Source organism: Mytilus galloprovincialis, chromosome 13 (genome assembly GCF_965363235.1).
Source record: "Mytilus galloprovincialis chromosome 13, xbMytGall1.hap1.1, whole genome shotgun sequence".
Lineage (NCBI taxonomy): Eukaryota > Metazoa > Mollusca > Bivalvia > Mytilida > Mytilidae > Mytilus > Mytilus galloprovincialis.
Window position 1 is genome coordinate 50,136,710 of NC_134850.1, and position 27,924 is coordinate 50,164,633.

General features: G+C 32.1%; 2 protein-coding genes across 4 annotated transcripts; one reads left to right on the forward strand and one right to left on the reverse strand.

Annotated features, from left to right (window-relative positions):
* Positions 1-217: 217 nt before the first annotated feature.
* LOC143057944 (ran guanine nucleotide release factor-like) lies at positions 218-27,547 on the reverse strand. 3 transcript variants are annotated; one of them, XM_076231407.1, is made up of 6 exons: positions 27,449-27,547; positions 26,685-26,752; positions 12,557-12,670; positions 11,588-11,689; positions 8,821-8,973; positions 218-2,602 (listed from the first exon to the last, which is right to left on the reverse strand). In XM_076231407.1, exons 2-6 carry the CDS (start codon positions 26,750-26,752, stop codon positions 2,485-2,487), a joined length of 555 nt encoding a protein of 184 aa, XP_076087522.1. In that variant the 5' UTR covers positions 27,449-27,547; the 3' UTR covers positions 218-2,484. The 3 variants fall into 3 exon arrangements, with proteins under 3 accessions (XP_076087522.1, XP_076087524.1, XP_076087523.1); XM_076231409.1 differs by lacking the exon at positions 27,449-27,547 and adding an exon at positions 27,367-27,439; XM_076231408.1 differs by lacking the exon at positions 27,449-27,547 and adding an exon at positions 27,160-27,329.
* LOC143057109 (uncharacterized) lies at positions 14,711-19,760 on the forward strand. The gene is made up of 3 exons (XM_076230348.1): positions 14,711-15,457; positions 16,081-16,277; positions 19,368-19,760. Exons 1-3 carry the CDS (start codon positions 15,050-15,052, stop codon positions 19,576-19,578), a joined length of 816 nt encoding a protein of 271 aa, XP_076086463.1. The 5' UTR covers positions 14,711-15,049; the 3' UTR covers positions 19,579-19,760.
* Positions 27,548-27,924: the final 377 nt, after the last annotated feature.

The following is a 27,924-nucleotide window of genomic DNA, read 5'->3' on the forward strand; positions in this document are numbered from 1 at the left end:
AAATAATCTATTTATTGGATTCTGGCTTCAAACTTGAGGAGTGCAATGGCTTTAATTCTTACAAAAAATATCTTTCAACCAGAAAGGAACACCAACTCAATCTGTAAGTCATCACTATAAAATTATGTACACAAAAGGAGATTCAGATCTGTACTCGTACAAAAAAAAAAAGTCCAGAAAAGTAAGAAAAAGTCCTGACAACTGTTTTGATTTCAAAATGAAGGAAGGACAGATATAAGTCATATAATATGCACTAGGCACTCAGGGGGCATAAATAAATATGTAAAGGAAATGAATTGGTCTTCTGAGAATAATTTATTTCTTTAATACAATAATATACAATCATGCATTAAATTTCAACATCTAACAATACATATATATGTAAATTGATTGTAGTAACGTCAAAATAAATCAGTAGACTAGTACTTCTGTTCCTGTTTACTATAAAAGATCTGTATTTCATGGCTTTGTATTTTTTAAGTGGAACAAATAGGACATTGTAAAAATCATGTCAATAATGTACCAGCTGTACTATCAATATGTCTTTCTTAAATCAAAGCATTGCAAAATAAAACAATATAATATATATATATATATATATATATACATGTTTTGTTTGTGTGTAACATACAGCTGCCAAAAAATGATTGGATTTTTTTACTTTTAAGGTGGTAGTCCGTGGTACCTAACACTACAGGGAGATAACTCTGTAAAATCAGCTTAACTTTTAAATTACTTTGTATTGTTAAGGAAATTGTAAGCTTCTCAAAGATGAAAATTAGAATTAGTCAAACTGCTATATATACAACCAATTTTTTCCCAAAAAGTGATTGGTTCAAGTTTTCTGAAATTTTATACTTTTTTCAAAGGGCCAAAGTAAATATTTGCCAAAATTTTATAAAAATCAAACAAGCCAAATTAATTTTAGTCAAGGTGTTGGGTACCACCTTAAACCTCATATAAAGATAAATCGTGTTTTCAAAGACAATTAAAGTACATTCCACACATCAAAGACTTCTAAGGATTCATTTTGTTAGTTATTTTCAACCCTCATTGAGGAGCTGATTTTTGTTTAATACTTCATAAATCATAGCACTTGCCTCATGCTTTTAAACAGACTCTATGCTTCAAAACTTAATAACCATAAATGACTCGCAATATTTTAATATATACAATCAATACAATTTTACAGTGCAAATAGCATGGTACCAGTATAAAAACAGCTGGATTTAGACTTTCAATTAAAAATATTTATTTCTTTTTTAATAATAAAAAAATATAGTTATATGAAAGACACTTGATACAAGTACATTTTTGTAAAATGGTTTATACAAAAAATTGTCATACATTTCATACTCATAGTGTATCTGATTTTGACTCTAATGTTTAGTTTCACATTTAATACACTAATTGATCCCTTAATACTTAAATCTTTTACACATATCATGTTCATGTTAATGTTTAATAAACTTTGCATTCAAAAATTGTTTGATACTGATTTGCATTTGTTCAATGGAGGAAATCATAATAAAAATATGCTTAGAAAAATGTTACATAATCTATTAAATTCTTCACAAATCTCCTCATATTTCCAAAATATATATATTTTTCTTTTAAATCAATCAATATTTTGTCACATAAATATATTTAGAACTTTCAAAATAATATCTACTTTTTTAACTATAAAACAATCATTTACTAGTAAATAAACATTTTATCAGGACATCAATTTCTAAATGAACATGTAAAAGTATAAGGGGAGATAACTCTATAATGAAAAGTCATAATGTATGATGATCTTTATGACATATTCATTAATAATTTGTGCTTTTTGCCATTTAAAACATGGTAGTCAGACAAATAAGCTAAGAAAGTAAGATGATTCAAGATTTGACAAAAATGCCTTATTCTTAATATAACATTGTATACCTAAAGCTATTCCAGAAATAAAATACAAAATTGGTCCAGAAGCACATTTTACACACCTCAACTTTGGATTTTTTTCAGGTTTAATCCATAGTCCAATAGAGGGTCTCATTGGGGGGTTCTGATCCCGGATCCCACTTACTTTTTTGTCTGCAATCCTGCGTCACGTTTAGACCCCAATGAGACCCACCCAATAATTCTAACAATCATGGTAATATTCTTATAAAGTACTCCCGACCCTCCATTTCCCTGTATGGTCAAATTTCTGGAATGACCCTTTACATTTCAATTGCATCTACATGCTACCGCATCACAGATTATCTTGGCAGGGTGCAAATTTTGGCAGATGTAGCATTCTTTTTTAATATGCCAATTTTTATACTAAATTTAAATTCACGCTAGCAATTGTTTCCTGCTAAAACCACAATAATGGCTTAAAATTGTTAAATTTTCACGCCCACCAAATAACCTATCATATGATATTACAATTCCTATTGATTGTTTTCTATGAACTATTTATTATCCATGGGGTCAGATAATATATTATATCAGCTGTCATTATACACCAAATATTCCTGTATCATGCAGTTTAAATGACATTAGCAGCTGTTTAAAATCTTCTACGGACCATCTGATACAGTGTGTAGGTACAGCGTGGTGACTGCTACTGGATGGGCTAAAATAAAACAATGTTAGATATTAAATTAAGACCAAAACAATACAAAATAATACACATATGTTTTTTTCAAGGAACTACACTCTGTGGATACTTATAGTTTGGTATTGCACAAGGTCATGTTTTATTCTGACTTTTAATGACATCTTCCCACTAAATCCATTAGATGTTGGATGTGTACTGATTGATATTTTAGTCTTAGGTACTAAGTACATGATTTTTTCTATTAGTTGTTATTAGCTCTAGTGGTCAATAACTGTGAGAACTTCCAGATCTGTACTTTCTGTTTTTTCTGTTTTTGGTAAGTATAAGTACTAGGGATGTCAAAAGATCTGAAATTTAATACTCGGATACTCTGTCATAATATTCGAGTACTCGCAAGTACTCGGATGAATCTTAAACGTCTATTGAAAAGTTTAAGTTAGATTTTAGGTGGGATGCAGTGCTTTTGTTATTACCTTTCATAAACATATTGACGAAAGACAAACGTACTACAAACATAGCTTGCTCCTCTGTTTTTTGTGTCAATGAAACAATAAATTAACGACTGCCGATTTTACAAATACCCTATCATAATAGCAATTATTGTTTGTTTACGTGTTTATGAACCAAATTTCAATAAAATCAAAATATTTTATAAGCAAAAACCAAAAATATTTGCATTTTAAGTTCGACAAAGTAGACAATATATGTAGCATCTGTTCCTGAGGAGTTGGTATTTTTTATAACACGACTTGTCTATTAATTTGTCAACAACAATTATGATATTGGACTTCAAATTACTTGTGCTTTTTCGTGTTGCTCAGTATTACTTTTTCTGTGTTTTTTTTTTTTTTTGCACTATCGTTTGTCTGATTTCCTTTTTTTTCTTTAGCCATGACGTTGTTAGTTTATTTTCAACTTTTGTTGTTGAATGTCGCTCTCATACTTTCGCATATCTCTAAATTGTAAATTAAACAATTATAGTTAAGCTTTAAAAAAAGAGTAATTAAATTAATTTAGATATACATCTCATACCAATCAGAAGTCTTGATTAACAAACAAAGGTAAGTTTTTACGGCTTGTGATGAGTTAATTATTAATCCATGAAAGTGTTGATCCGTGTACAAACACCGTTAAAAATGTCTCAATCAGTTGTGTAGGGTTCCCCGCAGGTTACTTTGATTTTGGGTTTGTTTAAAAATATGATCTGGTCAACAATTTCAGACGAAAGACTGTTTAACTCTCTATTTTTTGGTTACAAGGAGTGCACATGAAAATATTCCCTGGAAAGGAAAGGACGTTGCTGGTACTACTATAACAGATAGTATCCTCAGGATAAACATATTTATGTTGTTAATTGATTTTATTGAGTATTACGAAGGAGAAATTTCAACAGAACTAAAATTGAGTGGAAATAAGAAGAGAACTATCTCAAGATGTATAAAAAGCAAACGAGTATCCGAGTACTAAAACTGTACTCGAGTACTCGGTCTTCCGAGCGAGTACCTGAGTACTCGAGTACTCCTTGCCACCCCTAATAAGTACCCATCCAAGTCAACTCTGTTTTTTTGTTAGATGCATTTCTATTTGTATCCATCTCATGAGTTAAGCCTTTTAACCTTTTTTTACAATTTGTTCTTATGTTGTGCTGTAACACAACTGTCCCAGGTGAGGAGAGGGTTGAGTGCTCACAAACATTTTTAACCCTGCCACATTCTGTATGTGCCTGTCCCAATTTTGGAGCCCATAGTGAAGTAATTGTCCTTAATTCATGTCCGTCATATTTGTTTTTCCTATATGGACCATAATTTGCTATTGGGCTCGTTTCCTATAACAATAGAAAAGTGATAAAAATGTGTATTACTGTAAGAAAAGTTGTAACTACATCTAAAGATGCCTTTATTTTTATCAACATACAAGTGTATGCTACTCTTCCCTAGAAAAAAAAATTGAAATTAACAAATTTCAAAGATTATACGACCGTATTTTTGTGTCGTTTCTCGCGTTACTTTTCGCTTCCGAAGTGCATAACGCTGACTGATTTATAGATAATTGTCACCGGCAAATTCGTAACTTTTGCTTTCAAATAATAAAGAACATTGACCAATAAGAATAGTCAGAAGAAAATGCTGAGAACTATAAGTATTTCTGTAGCAGTGTAAGAACACTAGCGTTACTTTGGTTTCCGATTTCGTAACGCAAATTTTAGATGATGTAATCTGCTTTGTTGTAATAGAATTCTTTATAACAATATGCAAATATGAACTCTCGCGAGATGTTCAAACAGGTAAATCAGAGATTATTTACATTCTAGTTTTGTTCTTCGAAATAATTAAGTTAGAAAATGACGTTATCGTTATGCGTTACATTTCACACGAAACAGAAGTCCAGTTATTTCCTTTTTTTTTATTAAAATTGTTTTTGTCGTTAAGTTCTAATCATTTCCAGTCATACGTGAAACATGTGACTAACATGTGATCACGCCCCTTACGACATATTTAGGAGTTTTATAATACTGTTACATTTAAGATGGATTTTAAGAAAAAGTATACTGTTCAGATTATTTTAAGCAGATTTTGCAATAAAATAAAACTAAAAAAATGCTTTCGGTTTCTTATGGTTTCCTGTCGCGTTTAAAAAAAACTTTAATTTAACATTGAAAATAGATTTTAAATATTAACATGAAGCAAGTAACACTAGTAATGGTGTTCATTTATGTCTTTTGAAATATATTGTGCAAAATAAAGAAAATAAAGATTGGCTTCCTGTTTGGTTTCCTGTCACGTAAACAGTGAATCAAAATGTATTAATTTTTTCTTGAAAAACTCAATTGTTCCATTAATACTATTCTAACACCAACACAACCAACAGAATAAAAGTTAAAGTTTTAGAACTTATAAAAAAGGATACAAAAAGAAACCAAAGGCCGAATACCAAATTATGGTCCATATTTGCCTTAAAGTTAGTCCTCAGGTGCAAAAAGCTTCAATTTTGATGTTTTTTCGATCTTTTTCTCGACCTGTAATTCTGAGAGATGCTAATAGATGCATCCATCTGTAGTTTTCATGTAGAGTGGACACCAGTGAACTTTCATCACAACAGTTGTTAGGCCGGAGTGAAACTGATCTGGGTTCATCAGTGTAAAGAAGGTTATTTACAGCAAATTCACAACATTTCCGATTTTTTCCGATTTTGAACTTTAACTTGACTTGCAACCGGAAGTAGTTGTTTCCTCGGCGTATTTTGATAATGAACACGATTAGTCGTTGTGTGCCTTTAGGTTAACAGTATTTGTCAAGGTTTCAGTCCTCTTAACTCTGTGTTTTAGACCTTGAAGGTAAGCCCACCCCTCCAAAAAAACAAATTTTGTCTGATATCAAATTTTGAAGTTCGTATTTGAGCTCAAAATGAATATCAAAAGTGAGAAACATGACAATCAATAGTGTCAGATTGAGGAAATACAAGTTAAAAGTTTTTTTCTTTACTGGATTTAAAGAATTTTACATTGCCAATGATTTGGAATAAATTGTATATAACTGGAATTTCAAAACCAAATATAAATACATTTTTTTTGGCTAAAACATCAAGATACAACGATTATGGTATCCTGTATCAATGAAGAAAATATGGAAATTTCTGAATAAATTGTACCAATTGTTTTCAAAACAATCACATATTTAGGAGTTTTATAATACTGTTACATTTAAGATGGATTTTAAGAAAAAGTATACTGTTCAGATTATTTTAAGCAGATTTTGCAATAAAATAAAACTAAAAAAATGCTTTCGGTTTCTTATGGTTTCCTGTCGCGTTTAAAAAAAACTTTAATTTAACATTGAAAATAGATTTTAAATATTAACATGAAGCAAGTAACACTAGTAATGGTGTTCATTTATGTCTTTTGAAATATATTGTGCAAAATAAAGAAAATAAAGATTGGCTTCCTGTTTGGTTTCCTGTCACGTAAACGGTGAATCAAAATGTATTAATTTTTTCTTGAAAAACTCAATTGTTCCATTAATACTATTCTAACACCAACACAACCCACAGAATAAAGGTTAAAGTTTTAGAACTTATAAAAAAGGATACAAAAAGAAACCAAAGGCCGAATACCAAATTATGGTCCATATTTGCCTTAAAGTTAGTCCTCAGGTGCAAAAAGCTTCAATTTTGATGTTTTTTCGATCTTTTTCTCGACCTGTAATTCTGAGAGATGCTAATAGATGCATCCATCTGTAGTTTTCATGTAGAGTGGACACCAGTGAACTTTCATCACAACAGTTGTTAGGCCGGAGTGAAACTGATCTGGGTTCATCAGTGTAAAGAAGGTTATTTACAGCAAATTCACAACATTTCCGATTTTTTCCGATTTTGAACTTTAACTTGACTTGCAACCGGAAGTAGTCGTTTCCTTGGCGTATTTTGATAATGAACACGATTAGTCGTTGTGTGCCTTTAGGTTAACAATATTTGTCAAGGTTTCAGTCCTCTTAACTCTGTGTTTCAGACCTTGAAGGTAAGCCCACCCCTCCAAAAAAACAAATTTTTTGTCTGATATCAAATTTTGAAGTTCGTATTTGAGCTCAAAATGAATATCAAAAGTGAGAAACATGACAATCAATAGTGTCAGATTGAGGAAATGTGCATACACTACGAATTAAATGGCATTACAATGACCTCTAAATGTATGGAGCGCCATTGATGCCAAAATAACGGTGGTCTGGGTACGGCCGTAATATTATGGCCCCCGCACTACAAGGGTTAACATTATTCTTAGTTTTATAAAAATGTTATTACAAGTAGCAGTTTTGTTTTGTATCATCCCTACTAACAACTATATTTCTCAAATGGCATTCCCTTCTCCCTTATGGTACCTACTCTATGTTGACAGGATCATTGAATGTTATATCCCTCATGTCATTCCCCTCTCCCTTATGGTACCTACTCTATACTGTTAAGGATCATTAAGATTGAAATAAACAATTAATTTCCCCATAGGCAACAATGATAGCCTTTTTTGAGATACAGACTTTAGAAAGTTGATTTTTTCAACAAAACCTTGGTAGAATTACAGTAAAGTTATTCTGACAGTATTTTTTGGTCCAAAAATATAGATTCCTGTTTCTTTTCTTAAAGTATTTTGTACTTATCTCCCATGCCTATCAATTTCGCACTTAAAAATATGTGTCTCTTCTTAGCGTTGAAAAGTCATCTCATTTCCGTTAGGGCTAAGGAAAATAATTTGTTTGGCCTTTGGTATAATGCAGAATGCACGAAGTCCCTAATAATAAACTAGAGGCTCTCAAGAGCCTGTGTCCTCACCTTGGTCAATGTGCATATTAAACAATGGACACAGATAAATTCACGACAAAATTGTGTTTTGGTGATGGTGATGTGTTTGTAGATCTTACTTTACTGAACATTCTTGTTGCTACAATTATCTCTATCTATAATGAACTTGGCCCAGTAATTACAGTGAAAAATATTTTCTAAAAATTTACAAAAATTTATGAAAATTGTTAAAAATTGACTATAAAGGGCAATAAATCCTTAAGGGTCAATTGACAATTTTGGTCATGTTGACTTACTTGTAGATCTTATTCTGCTGAACATTATTGCTGTTTACAGTTTATCTCTATCTATAATAATATTCAAGATAATAACAAAAATCTGCAAAATTTCCTTAAAATTACTTATTTGGGGGCAGCAACCTAACAATGGGTTGTCCAATTTGTCTGAAAATTTCAGGGCAGATAGATCTTGACCTGATAAACAATTTTACCACATGTTAAACTTGCTCTAAATGCTTTGCTTTCAGAGCTATAAGCCAAAATCTACATTTTACCCCTATGTTCTATTTTTAGCCATGGCCGCCATCTTGGTTGGTTGGCCGGGTCCATCCACACACCTTTTAAACTAGATACCCCAATGAGGATTCTGGTCAAGTTTGGTTAAATTTGGCCCAGTAGTTTCAGAGAAGAAGATTTTTGTAAAAGTTAACGGACAACGGGACACCAAGTGATGAGAAAAGCTCACTTGACCTTTCAGGTCAGGTGAGCTAGAAATAACGGGTGCACATATCAACCAATCAGGATAAGCCATACTCTTAATTCTGAATACCATGTTATGCTCATAAAATGGCTGAACCCATACAATGTAATGGTTTATTGTAACCTATTATGTTATTAGGATATCTGATTCAGTCATTTCATTCCCCTCTCCCTTATGGTACCTACTCTATATTGACAGGATCATTGAATGTAATCAGGATATCTGATTCAAACTCTGATAATCTGATCAGTCCCATGTGGATGCTGATAGTGTTCTTTGCCACCTCATTAAACTTGGCTACATTCTGTTGTCCTAAGATGTACCAGGCACTATCAAAACTGTAAAAAACAAAAAAAATCTAAAAATTAAGTCTACACAACATTCATTGACTTATAGAATTTTTTTTAAGAAAATGTTTTATAAATAAAAAAACCAGGATAATTTCACTACAACATCAAAGTTAACTTTGGACTCAATTCCCTTCTTTGTAAATCAATTCTCAAATAGAAGATTAAAAGCTCTGCAAAACAAATGTCTCCAGAGGACTATGACCTTGACATCACTTTACCATTTTAAGACTGCAAATATTTGGCAGTCACATAAAATCAGATTGGAACAAGCAAGACCACAGACTGTTTAACCTGTATAGTCATCAATAGACTTAGTTTGGTAGTCATTCACAATTCAATCTTTTACATGACTTTTCATATTAATTTTATATTTTTTGTCAAATTTTATATTTTGAATGAAAGTTCTACAAGTTTGGTCTCTTACGTGCATTTTGATATTTTTTTGTATTGAAATGTCTAATTTCTTTTATTAGTCACAGTGAAATTCATGTTTAATGGTGAATAAGGTTTTAATGATCCATTATATCAAAGAGGTATTAATTTTAATCAAAGGTTGGTACAAATCAAACCTTGACATGATTTTTTTTCCATTTTTTTTCTACTTACTGTGGATTCATTAATTTTCGTGGGTACCAATTTTCATGTATTCAGAAAAAACTTGCATGTTTGTTGATATTTAATTTGGTGGTTTTGCGGAAGTCTGCATGCAAGTCTATATAAAATATGTTGTTCCTTGAACATTTAATTTTGTGGTTCACTTGTAACCACAAAAACCACGAAAATTGGTATCCAACGAAAAATAATGAATCCACAGTATTTGTCAAATTTCTTATTTAAAGAATAAGTAAGTGTTGGCTAACTTGTGCCATGATGACTTTGGACTTTTTTCTATTTAAACAAAATTTTACAAAAAAGAATTAGATTTGATAAAAATTTAACAGTTATATCAAATGTAAGGAACATTCAATGAAATCATCAAGTTTCACTGATTATCTCCCCTTGATTAAATAAGTAAAAGTAGATTATCTAATTTATAAGTAAAAATATATAAGTTTGATGTCTTTATAATGGTTTTTTTCAAGGACTGACTATAGCTGTGTACATATATAACATTTGAAATTAACAATCAGTTTAACTTTAATTAATAAATAAGATTGGATCTTTTTATCATGATGAAAAATTTATCAGAGAAACATGACAGTTTTTATTGCACACTTAAGTGAAAATTAGAAGAACTGCCCTTCCCAGCCAAACAAAAATCAAAATTAAATGAGTAAATATAACAATCAAAATCACTACTCCTTATTTATATATATCAAAATTAAACGAGTAAATATAGCAATCAAAATCACTACTCCTTATCTTATATCATTTGTTACTGATTCATTTGATTAACTCTTAAACAATTGATATAAATCTTACTGTTCACTGGACAACTTGTCATCTGATATCTGTTCTGTGTGTGTAATCTCACAACTTACTGTTCACTGGACAACTTGTCATCAGATATCTGTTCTGTATGTGTTATCTCACTACTTACTGTTCACTGGACAACTTGTCATCTGATATCTGTTCTGTGTGTGTAATCTCACAACTTACTGTTCACTGGACAACTTGTCATCAGATATCTGTTCTGTATGTGTTATCTCACTACTTACTGTTCACTGGACAACTTGTCATCAGATATTTGTTCTGTGTGTGTTATCTCACTACTTACTGTTCACTGGACAACTTGTCATCTGATATCTGTTCTGTATGTGTTATCTCACTACTTACTGTTCACTGGACAACTTGTCATCTGATATCTGTTCTGTGTGTGTTATCTCACTACTTACTGTTCACTGGACAACTTGTCATCAGATATCTGTTCTGTGTGTGTAATCTCACTACTTACTGTTCACTGGACAACTTGTCATCTGATATCTATTCTGTAAGTGTTATCTCACTACTTACTGTTCACTGGACAACTTGTCATCTGATATCTGTTCTGTATGTGTTATCTCACTACTTACTGTTCACTGGACAACTTGTCATCTGATATCTGTTCTGTATGTGTTATCTCACTACTTACTGTTCACTGGACAACTTGTCATCTGATATCTGTTCTGTATGTGTTATCTCACTACTTACTGTTCACTGGACAACTTGTCATCTGATATCTGTTCTGTATGTGTTATCTCACTACTTACTGTTCACTGGACAACTTGTCATCAGATATCTGTTCTGTATGTGTTATCTCACTACTTACTGTTCACTGGACAACTTGTCATCTGATATCTATTCTGTAAGTGTTATCTCACTACTTACTGTTCACTGGACAACTTGTCATCTGATATCTGTTCTGTGTGTGTTATCTCACTACTTACTGTTCACTGGACAACTTGTCATCTGATATCTGTTCTGTGTGTGTTATCTCACTACTTACTGTTTACTGGACAACTTGTCATCAGATATCTGTTCTGTGTGTGTTATCTCACTACTTACTGTTCACTGGACAACTTGTCATCTGATATCTGTTCTGTGTGTGTTATCTCACTACTTACTGTTCACTGGACAACTTGTCATCTGATATCTGTTCTGTATGTGTTATCTCACTACTTACTGTTCACTGGACAACTTGTCATCTGATATCTGTTCTGTATGTGTTATCTCACTATCTTGTGGTGATACATCATTGCCTTGGGCTAAGTCTTCAAAATGGGTTCTAAAAAAGAAAGAAAACAATTATAAAACTGTAAAATTTTAAATTGTTTTATTTAAATGCGATTATTTAAATGCTATTATCAAAGATTAACAACATATTACACCACAACATTTTTTAATCATCATTCTTTACTATTTATTTTGACAATTTCTGGCTAATAGAATAATTCTTTATTTAAAGAAACTTTACATGCCATGTGAAATTTGAGGAGAAATCCTATTATCAACAGTTAAAACCACTACTATGTAGCTTTTGCAATACCAAATTTTATCTAATCTTTTGCTAATGTCTTGTAATTGGTGATTGGTGTAATAAAAGATTTTGAGTGTGGCAAAAGAAACATTGTACATGTTAGATTTCTGTTTTGTACAAACAGTTATAAAAACATTTTAAAGTGAGCAGAGGAGAAGAAATTTTAAAATTTTGTAATTTCCTTCTTTTCATCAGTGCTAAATGTACATCATCCAGAGTCTTACTAGGACAAAGTAAGTAAATTTTAGTACTATCACTTTGAGTCTCCTTTTTATTTACTCTCTCAATCTACTGATTTCTCGTTACTACAATTGATCAGGTCTCCTTTTGGCGTACATGACCTTCCGAATTAGACTTATTACCAGGTTTGTACTAACATGAGCAACAGGACGGGTGCCACATGTAGAGCAGGATTTACATACACTTCTTGTGCACCTGAGATCACTGCCAGTTTTCAGTGGGGTTTGTGTTGCTTAGTCTTTCTATGTTGTTTTTTGTATACTATTTTTGTCTTTGTCTTTTTTTTCTTAGTCATGGCATTGTCAGTTTATTTTTATTTATGTGTTTAAATGTCCCTCTGGTATCTTTCACCCTTTTTTCTAATATATGTCTTACTTAATGGCTACATCATCTCCACCTTCTACATATTCCATAATCTCTATTATTACACTTTGGTCAGTTTCAGCATGCGTGAATACTTCTTGATTGTCTGGAATCTGTCTGAAGTCACTGAAAAATAAATAAAGGGAAATAATTACACTCTACTCTAGTCCATTTCTGCATGTGAAAAATAATTCCTGAATGTGTGGAATTAGTGTGTAAATAATTCCTGATTGTGTGTAGAATCTGACTAAAGTTGCAGAAACATATTCGAAGGGGGATAACTGCACTACTTTGTAAAAACTTAGGGATCAGGGTGAAATAAAATATTAAAAATCAATGTAATTTACAAGGTGAATTATAAAAATAGTTTGAATATTCATTAAAATGTTAAAAGGAGAAATCAAATCACAACTCTCCAAAGGGAGATAATTATAACAATCTAGATATATATGCATGCATAACAAATACTAGTTGAGTTCTTTTCCTTAACAATAATCTAGTCCTTTCTATGAGACAAATATGATGTGCTAAAACCTTTTTTAATATCTTAAGTAGAAGAACAAATTTCTTATTTATATATATAGCTGGTGATGTAATTTAAATTTTAAATATATATAGTTTTAAAACTATGTAAAATATTGTATATTATTATTCATTACAAGATTAGTTTGAGACACAAAATATTCTTTAAACTGCTCACATTTTATATTTAGCTTTAGTTTTCGTTTATTTTTACGCAAATCGTAAGTAATATAATTTACCGATAAAAAAACGAGGTCAAAATCAAGTATAGTTTTTTTTTTTTTTTTATAAAACTTTAATGCAATTGAAAGAATTAACAACAACATTTTGCTTTTCAATCTTTTATTTGTTTCAAGCAATTATGTAATCGTAAAATGAAAATTAAGTAGACTTATTAGCATTAGTGAATAATATTTTCTTTTTTACTTGTATTCTAAACTTTGAGATTTGTGTAATTTTCTTTAAACTGCCCACATTTCTTCAGCGTTAGTCTCCGTTTATTTTTACACAATTATATCTCTTTTGTGAATTAAATATTTATTTACTGACAAAAAAAACAAAGTCAAAATCAAATACTGTTGTTTTTACTAAAACTAATCTTAAATGTACAGTGTAATTAAAAGAATTAACAATAACGTTTTGCTTTTTAATCTTTTATTTGTTTCAAGCAATCAGATATATAACCTGATTATCGATAGACAGGAAATACAATTGTTTAATTACATTATAAATCTCACATACCTTGACTCTCGCGTACCGGCATTGATCAGAAGGATTAGGGCAATTAATTGCCTGGTGTGACACTGCATCACACCGGAATGGGAGAGATGTCGCTAATACAATAAACAAAAGGTAGCGAATTTACGCGGAAGTCGGAGGGAATACTCCAAAATTTCTCCGAGGATTTAGGGAGGGATGTCGGAGTTTCCTGGTGTTACACCAGGAAAAAGTTCGGTGTATGGAGTTTGGGATTACAAACTCCGTGGGCGTACTGTAGTCTCTCAATTCTTAGTACATGTATACACTATGTTTTATATATGTTTTTGATTTTTTTATGTTGTATGTAATTTTTCATATATGTATTTAAATATTTTGTTATTCAAGTGATGAGACTTTAATAAAATATTAAAACTGAATCTGTGTTAGTCTCTCAAATATAATTTTGACAGGAATTTGCATAAGCAAGTGTGATAACAAAAGTCATCCAGGAAGAAGATTGGTTTTAGATACCTGGGAGCTTATTCACGAAGCTTCCGTTAACTAACGGACCCGTTAACTTAACGGAGACGTTAACGGGTACGTCCGTTAAAATTTAACGTGGTATTCACAAACGTCTCCGTTAACACTGAGTTAGCGGACGCGCTATTAACGGGTCCGTTAGCATGCAAATTAATTAGGATAGATGAAACGGTGCTTTTTATTGGATATCGATTGCTCATTTGAATAAATTGAATTATTTCATATCAAATATGTTTTGTTCTTCTTTTTTAAATTTTTCTTTTAAGAGTTCCTTCAAAATTTATACAAATGCAGCGATTCAAGGTAGATTACTTAAATATACATGAAACCAGCGAGAAATTAAATATTTCAACACATTTCGCTCATCTGCCTCCCTTGAATGCCAAAAATATTTGCCAAGATATCGACGCCAAAATTTGAGGTAAGTTCGGCATGATGCCTTGGAGTGATCTTGAATTTTCTTCTTTTTCTTTTTTATGTGTTTTGAAAGAAATTTCCTTGGGTAACATAAGAATATATGAATTATAAATTATATTTACTACCTCTACACCTGGGTGTTACAATAAATGTTATTAACAATTTTGATGAACTGCTCGGGGTCAGTTTTCTCTTTTGCTATTCGAATTGATACGCCCCAATGAAAACGCAAAAAAGTCACCTTTTCTGCAATTTCTCACGTTATTTTCGTTTATGACGTTGTTGTATGAATAGACGTCACAATTTTCAAAATCGGTCGGTAAAAAGATGGAGAACGAAAATGACAGAAAGAGAAAGCCAAGGTTTTCACAAAAGGAGGTGGATGTTCTCATAGAGAAGGTTCGGTGTCAATCCGACACACTTTTTTCACGCTTTAGTGACACTTTAACAAACAAAAAGAAGAAATCGGCATGGATGGAGGTTCAAAACTCTGTAAACGCCACATCTATGGTATATAGGAATGTTGATGAAATAAAGAAAAAATGGGACGATGTCAAAAGAAACACAAAGAAGAGGGCAGCCAGTGTAAGACGGGACAGAAATCTGACAGGCGGGGGTGAAAGTTGTGTGGAGCCTCTGTCCTCAGTTGAAGAAGCAGTGGTGTCCCTTATAGGAGAAGAGAAAATATATGGCATTAGCGAAGGACTCGATTGTTTCCAGCAACAGACAGCCGAGGTTCGTATATTAAAAAAAGGAAAACAGTTAAAAAAAAACACTTCTGTGGTCAATTAATTTATATAAAAAGTCATATTCGCATACAGTCGAATGTAAAATTTGCAAACAAAGGAACACTTTCTCGCAAGTCTATAGTTACGCATATAATATTCCCCATTCCTAATTTACACCAACAATTACGGGTAACTATGAAAAGCATTCTTATTTGATAACAAGTCTATTTTTTGTATGTGTATTTATTCTTTTATAAACAATACCCGTAAAAAATAATGTCTTTCTTTATTTTCTACGGGTAAAGTTTTTCATGTTATGATCCTAATGGCTTACCATACACATCGGACGTCATCAACAGTCAGGCAAATTGAAATATATCAGCGTGTTTGATCCATCCGCAGATTGATCTCAAATATCAAAGATGCCATGGCATCTACAACTAAAAAAAACCTTTAGTAGCTTAAAATCACGCATTTTAATTTTAAGGGGCTGTATCTTTTGAGCAACTATCTTGAAAGCAACATTTCATGAGTAGCAACGCTAGAACATTTACGCATGAACGACGGTTTTAAATAAAGATTTTTTTTAAATAATCATTTACCATAATTGATCATATTTCCTTTCAATAGACTACTGTTATAGCAAGTGTACACCAACAACCAGTAAGCCCAGTATGCCATGCAGAAGTACGGGATAGATTTGGAGTGAAAAGCCCGAGACCAGCCTTGAGTGCCCCAGATGAACTTCAATGTGTAGATGCAGACATGCCACAGAATAAGAAACAGAAATTTTCAAAGGTTACTGCAGCAATCCCGGAAAATGAAAGGTACTTCGATACTTAACTAACTGTTACACATTGATGGATATTGGGCTAAAAGTTTCCTGTTGATGAGATCACTATGACCTATATTTTACACATGACTCTTGTATAAACATTTTTTAATCAACATGGCAAACAGTCGGGGAATGCCGTGTTTCAAACATTCTAGTTTTGTAATTTTTACCCACTAAAAGATTATTGTTCAGTGTAAAACTATCCGTACACTAATGACATATCCATTTACGGAATAATAAGATGTCATATTGTTTAACAGTCGTAATACATAGATAAATAAATGACCGTCTGTAACTTGGTGGTTCTTTTTTACCCTCCAAAAAGCCATATTGCTAACACAACACTGTTCTTGAAATCAACCAAAATTTCATCAATACAACTACATTGTCATGAAAATAAGGAAATAAAAAAAGACAACTCATGAGAAACAATTCAAATAGACAAGGAATGATGAGAAGAAGGAAAGTCCATGCACAAGTATTACAAACGGCAATAGCGACTTAGGCATGACCCGGCACCGTGGAAACAACTGCAATGGTCATGACTTGGTACAGACATTTCCCATTTTCCGATGGAGACTTTTTTTTATAAACTTGAACCAAAAGCCTATATCTTTATATATATATATATATATATGCGATTTACTATATACTCGCCTAATTTTCAATTGACACGTGTTTACAATATTTACATTAGGTGTATGTTTCACTATAATACGTTATTTTGATTGGCTAACTGCAATTCTATAATGAATTGAAACATTTATGTTGACACGTGCTTCTACAAAAAAAGTGCACAGGTTTTCATGATCATAGCGAAAAAATCTTAATATAAGTATTGAGTTGTTCTTTTTAGTAATTTCATAGGGATGAAAAAGCGTTGACCGTGCGCACATTTAAAAAAAATAAGGTACCTCGGTCAACCCTTGTACACCCCCAATGAATTTAACAAAACAAGCACCCAATTTTTAATTGTTAGCACTGTATTGTGACGATATGTCAATCAAGCATGTAGTATCAATGGTTGATTGTTAACACATAAAGACGTTACTCGCGATGTTCGTACATGTAAGCGTAACACAACGTCGCGAAATTTTTCGTTACGTTCAAACCAAAACTTCGACTGAAACGTTGGTTTTTAAGCGTGTGCAACTAAACAGTTTAGACGAAAATCATAGTTTAGTGGTTACAATTAATGAAATACATATATGTTACGCGGAAGGTATAAAAAATAGCCGTTTTTTTAGCTCACCTGGCCTACACCTGGCCTAAAAGGCCATGTGAGCTTTTCTCATCACTTGGCGTCCGTCGTCGTCGTCGTTAACAATTTTTCAAACATCTTCTCCTCTGAAACTACTGAATGGATTTGAATGAAACTTAGCATGATTGTTCCTTAGATTATCCTGCACAAAGTGTGTGCTTCGATTTTTGATCCGTCAAAAAACATGGCCGCCGTTACTTAAAATAGAACATAGGGGTCAAATGCAGTTTTTGGCTTATATTTCAAAAACGAAAGCATTTAGAGCAAATCTGACATGGGGTAAAAATGTTCATTAGGTCAAGATCTATCAGCCCTGAAATTTTCAGATGAATCAAACAAACCATTGTTGGGTTGCTGCCACTTAATTGGTAATTTTAATGAAATTTTGCAGTTTTTGGTCATTATCTTGAATATTATTATAGATAAAGATAAACTGTAAACAGCAAAAATGATCAGCAAAGTAAGATCTACAAATAAGTTAATATGACCATAATTGTCAATTGACCCCTTAAGGGGTTATTGTCCTTTAATGACAATTTTTCACAATTTGTTCATCATATTTGCTAACTTTAAAAAATCTTCTCCTCTAAAACTACTCAACCAAATTCAACCAAACTTCAACTGAATGATCAGTAGGGTGTATAAAATAAAGTTTGTGCTTTATTTTTTATTTCGTCAAAAAACATGGCCGTCATGGCTAAAAATAGAACACAGGGTAAAATGCAGGTTTTGGCTTATATCTCAAAAACTCCAGCATTTAGAGCAAATAAGACAAGAAGTTAAAGTATTTATTAGGTCAAGGTCTACCTGTCCTGAAATTTTCAGCCGAATTGGATAACTGGTTTTTCAGGTATAATGCCCCTGAATTGATGATTTTAAAGAAATTTTGCAGTTTTTGGTTATTATCTTGAATATTATTATAGATACAGATAAACTGTTAATAGCAAAAATGTTAAGCAAAGTAAGATCTACAAATAAGTCAATTTGACCAAAATTGTCAATTGACCCCTTAAGGAGTTATTGCACTTTAAAGACTTTTTTCACAATTTGTTCATCATGTTGACTTACTTTAAAAAATCTTCTCCTTTGAAACTGCTGTATAAATTTCAGCCAAACTTAGGCTAAATGAGTTTCAGAGTATCTAGTATAAATTTTATATTTCATTTCCTTGTATGTCAAAAAACATAGCTCCTATGGCTAAAATAGAACATAGGAGAAAATGATTTTTTTTTTGCTTTTGAAGAAAATAGGACGATTCAAAGAACATTTAAATAAATTGAAAAGCCAAAATAATCATTGATGAGAGATTTAACCAAAAAAATTAAGGTGAGCGATTCAGGCTCTTGAGAGCTTCTTGTTTTTAAATTAATCTAATCGCATGCAGCATAAAACATAGTTTTAACAATTGTCGTTTTCGTTTTTATTTTAAAAAAACAACAACATTATTTTGAATATTATATCACAAAATTATATATTTTGGACTTGCATCTTGCCAACTACAACGATTTTCAAATGAGGTACGAACATCGCGCGTAACGTCAAAGCATTGATCGTAATTGAAAGAAACAGTAAACACGTGCAGTCCTTCTGACAGGGGTTTAGAAAGTCAATAATCGATCCGGGATAGTACAAATCCGTTCGACCAATTTCACCTTTTCCCTTGCTGTTTAATTTCGTTACCACAATATATTCCCACTGGCCTGATAGCAATGACATATGATACGATTATTATACGGTAAACTTTAATTGGAAGTGTAATATTTTCGTTGCTTGAGTTTATGGAAGTTTAGTATGTACAATGTTTTTGTATTTTTTTTTTAGTTTAGTAACTCTTCAAAAACAACTAATTGAGATCGAGAAAGAAAGACTTGCTATTGAAAGGGAAAGGCTGAGGATAGAGCGCCGACGTCTAGAAATTGAAGAAAACAGACACGTCTCTTACCAAACACCAGCCCAGTGCAATAACCAGACACAGAACCAGATACCATCTGAATTCGAACTTTTCAGTTCTGCATTTATGCACAACCTGTAGCTACATTGTGTATATGATCATTTGAATAGATGTCAATTTTATATTTACCTAACATCTTTTTCTTATTGCCATAAAAAAGAAGTGGTGTGATTGCCAATGAGAAAACTATCCACAAGAGACCAGAAATAAACAGCCATATAGGTCACCGTACGGCCTTCTACAATGAGCAAGTCCATACCGCATAGTCAGCAATATCAGATCCCTTTTTTGCACCTTTTAAGCTGTCTGCGTCATTATCTTGAAATTCATTTACATTCCTGTCAACTCCATCATCATCTTGTTTATTAGCACTGTACCAGAAAAACTATCAAAGACATTTTTGCCGTTCTTACTGTAATTGACCTTTAAAGGCCAACCATCGGTACAAAAACACTTGTCATGTTGGTCATTTGTAGGTAATGGCTTTTTCATATGTTTATATATAGTTTAGAAATAGTTAACGCCCTACCATATGTACCCTGGGTTTTGTTTAAGCATGTGCGGCCAAATTTGTGTCATGCTGGACATAAAGTTCACAAATCTAATATAATCTATAGACACCACAAGGAACATTTGAAACGAGTTTTGTGAATATCTGTTCAAAAGTTGTTCCAGGGAAGCAATGTTAACAGACGATGGATGCAGATAAGCTGCAATGAGCATCCTTTATAACAAAAAGAATATGTGGTGTGATTGCCAATGAGACAACTCTTCACAAGAGACCAAATAACACAGAAAGTAACAACTATAGGTTACCGTAAGCCTTCAATAATAAACAGATCCCATACAGCATAGTCAGCTTTAAAAATCCCTGAAAAGACAAGTGTAAAACAATTCAAAACAAAAAACTTACGGCCTAATTAAGGTAGAAAAAATGAAGAAGAAAAAAACAAACATGTAACACAGCAACAAACGACAACCACTGAATTACAGGCTCCTGACATTCGGTCATAATAGCTTAAAAGGGTAAGGCTTTAAAATAAACGAAACATTATCTATGATATATGCATTTACCATTGGAGAGACAGTTTAAATGTTGGAATAAGATGTCTTGTACATTATGTTACATGTTTTTAAATACATTTCATTTACAGACTCATTCAAATCGTTCTCTAATCAATCTCGCCCTCACAGTTATTCCTGCATTGTCATCATGGTCATTTACATTAACATCATCTCCGTTATCATTTCGTCCCATGGGTGGTACATCATCTTCAGGAATTGGTACACCGTCTTCTTCACAGATGTTATGCAATACACCAGTTGCAATAATGGCTTTGATAGCGTTCTTCAGTTCAATGGTAATTGCTCCTCCTAATAATGATAATATTTGATAATATAAATACAGAATTCAGACAAAATGTGTAATATAGGGTTATTGCATGAATATTGGGGAATATTATCCCGAGTAGAATTTTATATTGCACGAGCTTGCGAGTGCAATATATGTTCTACGAGGGACAATATTCCCCAATATTCATGCAATGACCCTTTTATTGTATAGCAATATATGTTTAAAAGTAAATTGGTTTAAACTAAGATTTTGTCGTTGACGACGTCATGAATTTTGAAGATTTATTGCACTAGTGCAATATTAGAATTGATTGCACGCTAACTTTTCTGTTGGAAATATTATATTGCTATACAATAATAACATAAACTACTTTTTTTTGTTTCTGTGACTATCTAAAGAGAGAATATACCAAAGTATCAAAACGGTTCGGTAACACGTATTACTTAATCGACATAAAGACAAACAATAAATAAGACAGCAAAATACACAGATGCTTATGGTGTAGAATCACTAATTAGGGCCCGGCAAAAAGAACATATTTTCGGCAAAAAATATTCCTTCGCATATATAGCTGCAACTTTGTTAATCTAAAGAATATTTGTTAATTTCTTTGTATCAAATAAAGCTTTAAAAAGTCATAATTATGAAACGAGTTGTTGAAAAGAAATTGAACATGTTGGGTACCGTATAAAACTATTTTTTGCATACTAGGGTATACTTCTTTGTTTTAATGTAAAATTTCTTGAAATGTACTGCTTCTGAATTATTTGCTTCCAGCATGTAATTGTTTCGAGATTTGCCGAATGCTTTTCCGTATACATGATATAATGTACTTCGTTAACAAGATAAAAGCCGTTACAGCGCAAGTTAAAATAAAGTCAAAGAAAAAGTAAAAGTCATCAAAGGAAGCTCCCTCATTGGAAAGAAATATTTTTAAGCACGATTTTGGTTTAAAAATGTTACAAGGTTTATCAACATACAAAAACGTAAGTTGCACATTACCGATTCAATATAAACAGTAAAAATATGTACAAAGGTACAAAGGTCTTTAGTTTAATTTCGGATCTAAACAACAAAATTAAAAAGGCCATTCACTGACAGATATATGTATGTTCTCACCGAATTTGTGCAGCATTAACCATCGACATTTCCATCGTCCAAACGTATCCTCTACACGCTGTCTTGTTCTCTGATGAAGTCTGTTATAGGCTAGCTCGCCGTCTGACTGGGGATTTCTAACAGGGGTAAGCAAATACGGCTGAAGAGGATACGCCTGATCTCCTAGCAAGTAACCACAGTCTGCATGGTTTTCCATATACCTTTTAACTCCACTTTCATTCCAAATAAAAGCATCATGAGATGACCCTGGCCAACGAACAACAAGGTTTAGGAATTTCTTTTGACTGTCACATATGCCTTGAATGTTAAGCGCATGGTATCCTTTACGACACACATACATGTCTTCTCTGGTGGAGGGTGCTTTAATTTGTACTAGTGAGCCATCCACACAACCTAGAACATTTGGGAATGTGAATTCATTCATGAAGCCTTCTTTAACTGCTTGCTGAAATCTAGGAGTTGTCGGAAATCTGATGTATTGTCCGGCATGACGACATAAAGCAGAAGACACTCTCTGGACAATCCTTGACATTGATGGCTGGCTAATCCCCATTGTATCTCCAACCACTGTCTGGAACGATCCTGTGGCATAATATCTAATCGCTGCAAACGTCTGTTGTTCTGGTGTCAAGGCATATGATCTTTGAGTTTCATGAACAATGTCATCTCGGACCATATCGATCACCCTCATTAACGTTTGTCTAGACATCCTATATCTATACAGCAACTCATGGTCATCATAGGCGTCTAAGGGATTCAACCTGTCTCTAAAAATTCTGTTGCGTCGTAAATTGTTTTGATTATTGGCATGGAATAACTGCATCAAAGCCATTTTTGACAACGTTTCCTAGCTGAGTGACGTCAAATGATCATGACGTCACGCTGACAGTTGTGACGCGATGCTTGCTATAGCTGTGCTCCATTTTAACTGGTGACTATAGGTATACCATTTTTATTTCACATGCAGCCGTGAAGAAGGTTCGTTATTGACCTTGTTTCGTAAAATCGGTAAAAAGAACAACGTGCAAGATATTTTTAAGTGTTCGATCGTTCATAGTGAAATGGCAATTTCATTTCGCGTTCTTTTGTGCGAATAACCCTCCCCCTCCTCCTTTTTACGCTCCTCTTTGAAAGAGAAAACTTGAAAAAAAATATTAAAAAGATATATAAAATTATCATGATTATATACAATCTTTTGAGGTCAAAATACATGCAGTAACCTTATTCATTAAACTTTCATACAAATCGGGATAATTTAATTATTACAAGAAATCGGAAAAATAATGCATTTTATTCTATTATTTTCTAAAATATTACTGCCTGAAATCTGTATGGAAAGGTCAGAGGACCCTCCTTATCAAAAGTTCTGGATCCGCCCGTGACTTCAAAACATAGATTTTTGTGAAAAACGATATGTTATTGATGTATACATTTCCGTGTTAAAGATGTTAAAAAAATTAAAGGTTCATAAACTTCGATTTTTGTGTATGTTCTGTTGTTAACACTTTTGCTTGTGAAGAATAACAATATTTCATAAATTGTTATGTTACATTCATATACCGTCTGATATGTGTTTGTGACTGTATCATTTTTTTTAACATGTATTTTTTAAAATTATTTAAGCGGTATTATTACTGAAATATATAGACAATATAAAGATTGACAAGAAGTCGCAAAGACATATTAAAATGTTGCACTTTTCTTTAAACAATTGTAAGGGGTAACTTTGTGCATAATATTATTTTTCCTGGCTACTCTCAAAAACTATCCATACCCACCACATGTTAAAATATTGCAAAAGTTTACAATCACTGTATTCATTGTATAAAATGTTCTTAGTGCCCGTTTAACGGGTACGTTGGAGTATCCGTTAAATATTCAGGTTAACGTAACATTTAACGGAGACGTTAACGGATGCGTTATTTTACGGAGGCTTTGTGAATACGAAATAAAATTAGCAGAAATTTAACGGAAATGTTAACGGGTCCGTTAGCTAACGGATGCTTTGTGAATAAGGTCCCTGTACTGTAAGGCCAACCTTAAAAATATGTTTGTTTGCAGTTTTCCGACTGTACCTTCAGACTGAAGGGTCGGTAGGTAGGAAAAATATTTTATTTTATCAGCCAAAATACAGTTTAAACAAGCAGTTACACTAAACCAAGTTTCTTGTAAAGAAAAAAAAAACATTTTAAAACAACAAACACTGGACATGCTGAAAACCAACATCAAATGAACAGGCATTTTCAGATAAAAAACTTTTTAACCAAAACTGAAACTTTAACATGGTGTCATTATCCAATTTATGACATAAAATATGGTATAATTATTAAATACTGGAACACTTATAAACAAGGAATGTCATTATGACTAGAACTGTTTTAAAGAAATATATTCAGACATGTATGCTTCTTGACTAGAATGTTTTCATGAGTAGAATATTTTCATCAGAAAAATGTAGATATTAAAGATTTATAAGACAATGTATTAAGGTAGCACAATACAAAGATTTTTCATCCCCAATCAGACATCTTTAAACTGGTGTAATTCCACTCATCTTTCTTTAAATTTTATAAATGAGGTACCAAAAGAAAGAAGAAGGACCAATCTTTCAAATTGTGATAATTTCATTATGACATAATTATTACATCATTAATTGTTATGTAATTAGTTGCCATATTGTGATGTCCATACTTGAATGAATTTAGCTTCTTTGTTATTCATAGCATCCCAAAATATTTTATAGATTCGTGCACAACACAGTTTGACCTCCAAAACTGTGTCTCAGATTTTTCCTATTGTATTTCATTCTCTCATAAATCTTCAATGAAGTTTGCAACATCAATTCATAAGAGACCACTAAATTCAATTGGGTATAAAAATTGTTCTATTGATGTTTTTGGAAATCTGAGACACAGTTTTGGAGGTCAAGCTGTGTTGTACAAGAATATATAAAATATTTTGGGATGCTATGAAGAACAAAGAAGCTAAATTCATTCAAGTGTGGACATCACAATATAGCAACTCATTACATAATAATTAATTATGTAATAATTATGTCATAATGAAATTATCACAATTTAAAAGATTAATCTTTCTTCTTTCTTTTGGTACCTCATTTATAAAATATAAAGAAGGATGAAATGAATTACATCAGTTTTAAGTTGTCTGATTGGGAGTAACAAAATCTTTGTATTGTGCTACCTTAAAGAGTGTATTTTTAATAAAAAAAAAAATAACCATTGAATCTTCCTCAATTGAAAAAAAAGGCAACTTGAAAAAAAAGTATTAAGACATTCGACTGTTTTCATATTTCTAACAATATTTAATTATATGTGATAAGGTTATATTTTTGCCAGGCTTTAATGAAAACCAAAGAAATCTAAAGTTTGGGGTAAAATCCATAGCACCTCATTAAAAGTAAATGTTCTGTACTGAAATGTTTTTAATGCATAACAAAAATTGGCAGCATAGCTCCTAAGGACATGTTTTAATTGAATTCACACAGGCCACACAGTTTGGGTATATTTAATATTGTAAGAAAGAGAATAATTGCAATGAGTGGGGCAGCCCCCCTTATCCTAAAGGAGCATACTCATTGCAATCGAAGATAGATTTAATATAGAGAGTATATTTAATTTTTAAGCTAACCATTCATTTTCTCTACATCTTTGTGTAGTTAGGGTTGCTTCTTATTGATTTGGCATGATCTATATCCATTAACATTTCAAATGAGCCCTTCCTCCGTACAGGCGTGTTTACAATATCCATAAAGATTTAACACAGGGGCTTGTTACAATTGCCGGGTTTACTTTCCATACGAACCCCTAAAAAAACATGTGTTTTTTAAGGGTTCGTATGGATAGTAAACCCGGCAATTGTAACAAGCCCCTGTGGATTTAAGTCACGGAGGAGTGGTTTCATCTTTGTCGTCTTCACAACGATTTGTAGAAAATATGCCATACTTCAAGCTGCTGTCGAATTATTAAACCACTGAAATTGGTTCCATAAAGTCAGGCTCCACAGATTCTGTACCCGATTTGTTTGAGACAGAATGGTTATCGTGTCAGTTATGAATATCCGCTGCATCATCGTCAATGATATCATCACACATCATTACATGTGTGCCTGAATCTGTATAAACAGTTTACTAATAAACTTTTTTGTTTGTTATTTGTCTTAAAATTGACACGAGGGGACAGCGTAAAGTACTCCTCCCTGACTTCATGGATACCTTTAAACAATTTCCATGTGCTTTATCATTAAATGGTCACATGAACGCTTGACGGGAAGCTAAGAAAAAACGAACTTGAAATACGTAATTGACCCAGACTTTAAATCATTTCCGGAAAGGACCCAAAGTTCCGGATCGCGTCAATAGAAGTATTAAAAAAAATTTCTTCAAATTTAAAGCAATAAAATTTTCACAGTCGGGAGGATTTTCAAGGGTCGGTCGGTAAACTGCAAACAAACAATATTTTAATTTAAGCCTAAACAAAATGTTTTATAGATGACATGACAGTTCAGAGTTCAAAGAGTCCATTGAAATAAAGTTAAAAATAAGTACATATATATTGTTGCGGAATAACAAAAGTTATTTCACTTGCTACAAAACAGAAAAAGCCATGCAAGCCTCTTTTTGTCTTGTTTCTAAAGCTTGAACAATTTAATTTTTATATAATTTTTTGCTAAGTACATATATTCTTATTCTTATTACCTGACATCTTTAGCTCCATCAGGTAGAAATGCTGAAAAAGCACCACCAAATAACTCTTTTTCTGGCATCTAAAGAAGTAAAAAAAATCAAAGTGCTTGAAAGCATTGAACAGTAAAGATTGCAAATTATGGTCCATACATTAAATAGTAAAAAAATAACATAAGGACCTACATATACATGAAGAGTAAAGATTGCAAATTATGGTCCGTAAATTAAATAGTAAAAAAATAACATAAGGACCTACATATACATTTGTACATGTACATGATGTATGAGCTACAGTTCCGCAGCTACAAACTGCACACAGAACAAGATTGTAATATAGTCTCTGATCATAACCATTTGGTGAAAGTAGCTTTGTTACCTAATCCTTAAGGCAATATGAAATTTATATTGTAGTATAAACATTCATGTCTGTAAAATGGTCAGAAATTTAAATAATTACATTGAACTTTTTGAATATTGTATATCTTACCACTTATATATCTGTTACTTTTGAGTTTTGTGGTGTTATTAGCTAAGTATTTCTTTAAATCAGCTTCGATTGCACAACTGTAATTTCAGGTTTTTGCTAGATTGAACAAGATTTAACTAGATACAGCATAGTAAATCAGAAATTTTAAAGATTAAAAAAAACGTAATACTTAAAAATAGACTAAAATGATTTGTTTTTTATCAATACCTTTTCGCTGAAAGGCTCATCCAACTGTTTGTCAATATGCCAAACCAAAATAAAGGGTTTTGTTTCACTTTAAAGTACCTACCAAATAATTTTCTGCGTGAATTATTGTGAAATATTACGAAAGAGCTAAGTTTGGAGAGTGAAAATAGCAGGGGAGAGAAATCAAGAAACATGTGTTGAAATAACAAATCAAATCAAATCAAATCAAATATGTTTATTGGATAATCAATATATATGTACAGTGCACAATTGATGTCTTCCACACAATGAACAGATATTAAAACAATTAATACAAAATAAATGCATATACATTAGAAATAATATCTGGACAGAGCTAATATAAGTTGTAAAACATTAATATAGTTCAAAAGCTTTTTCAATAAAAGTACAGATAGCTTTTGTATCAATTTTATTTAAAGGATACATAATGTTATGTAGAATAGTAGATTCTTTTTCCCTTTTATTTAAATCCGAGGGGTCGATATTTAATTTTTTGAAGAGATCTTGTCTTAAAATTGAAAACTTTTTACAGTATAAAATGAAGTGTTTTTCATCATC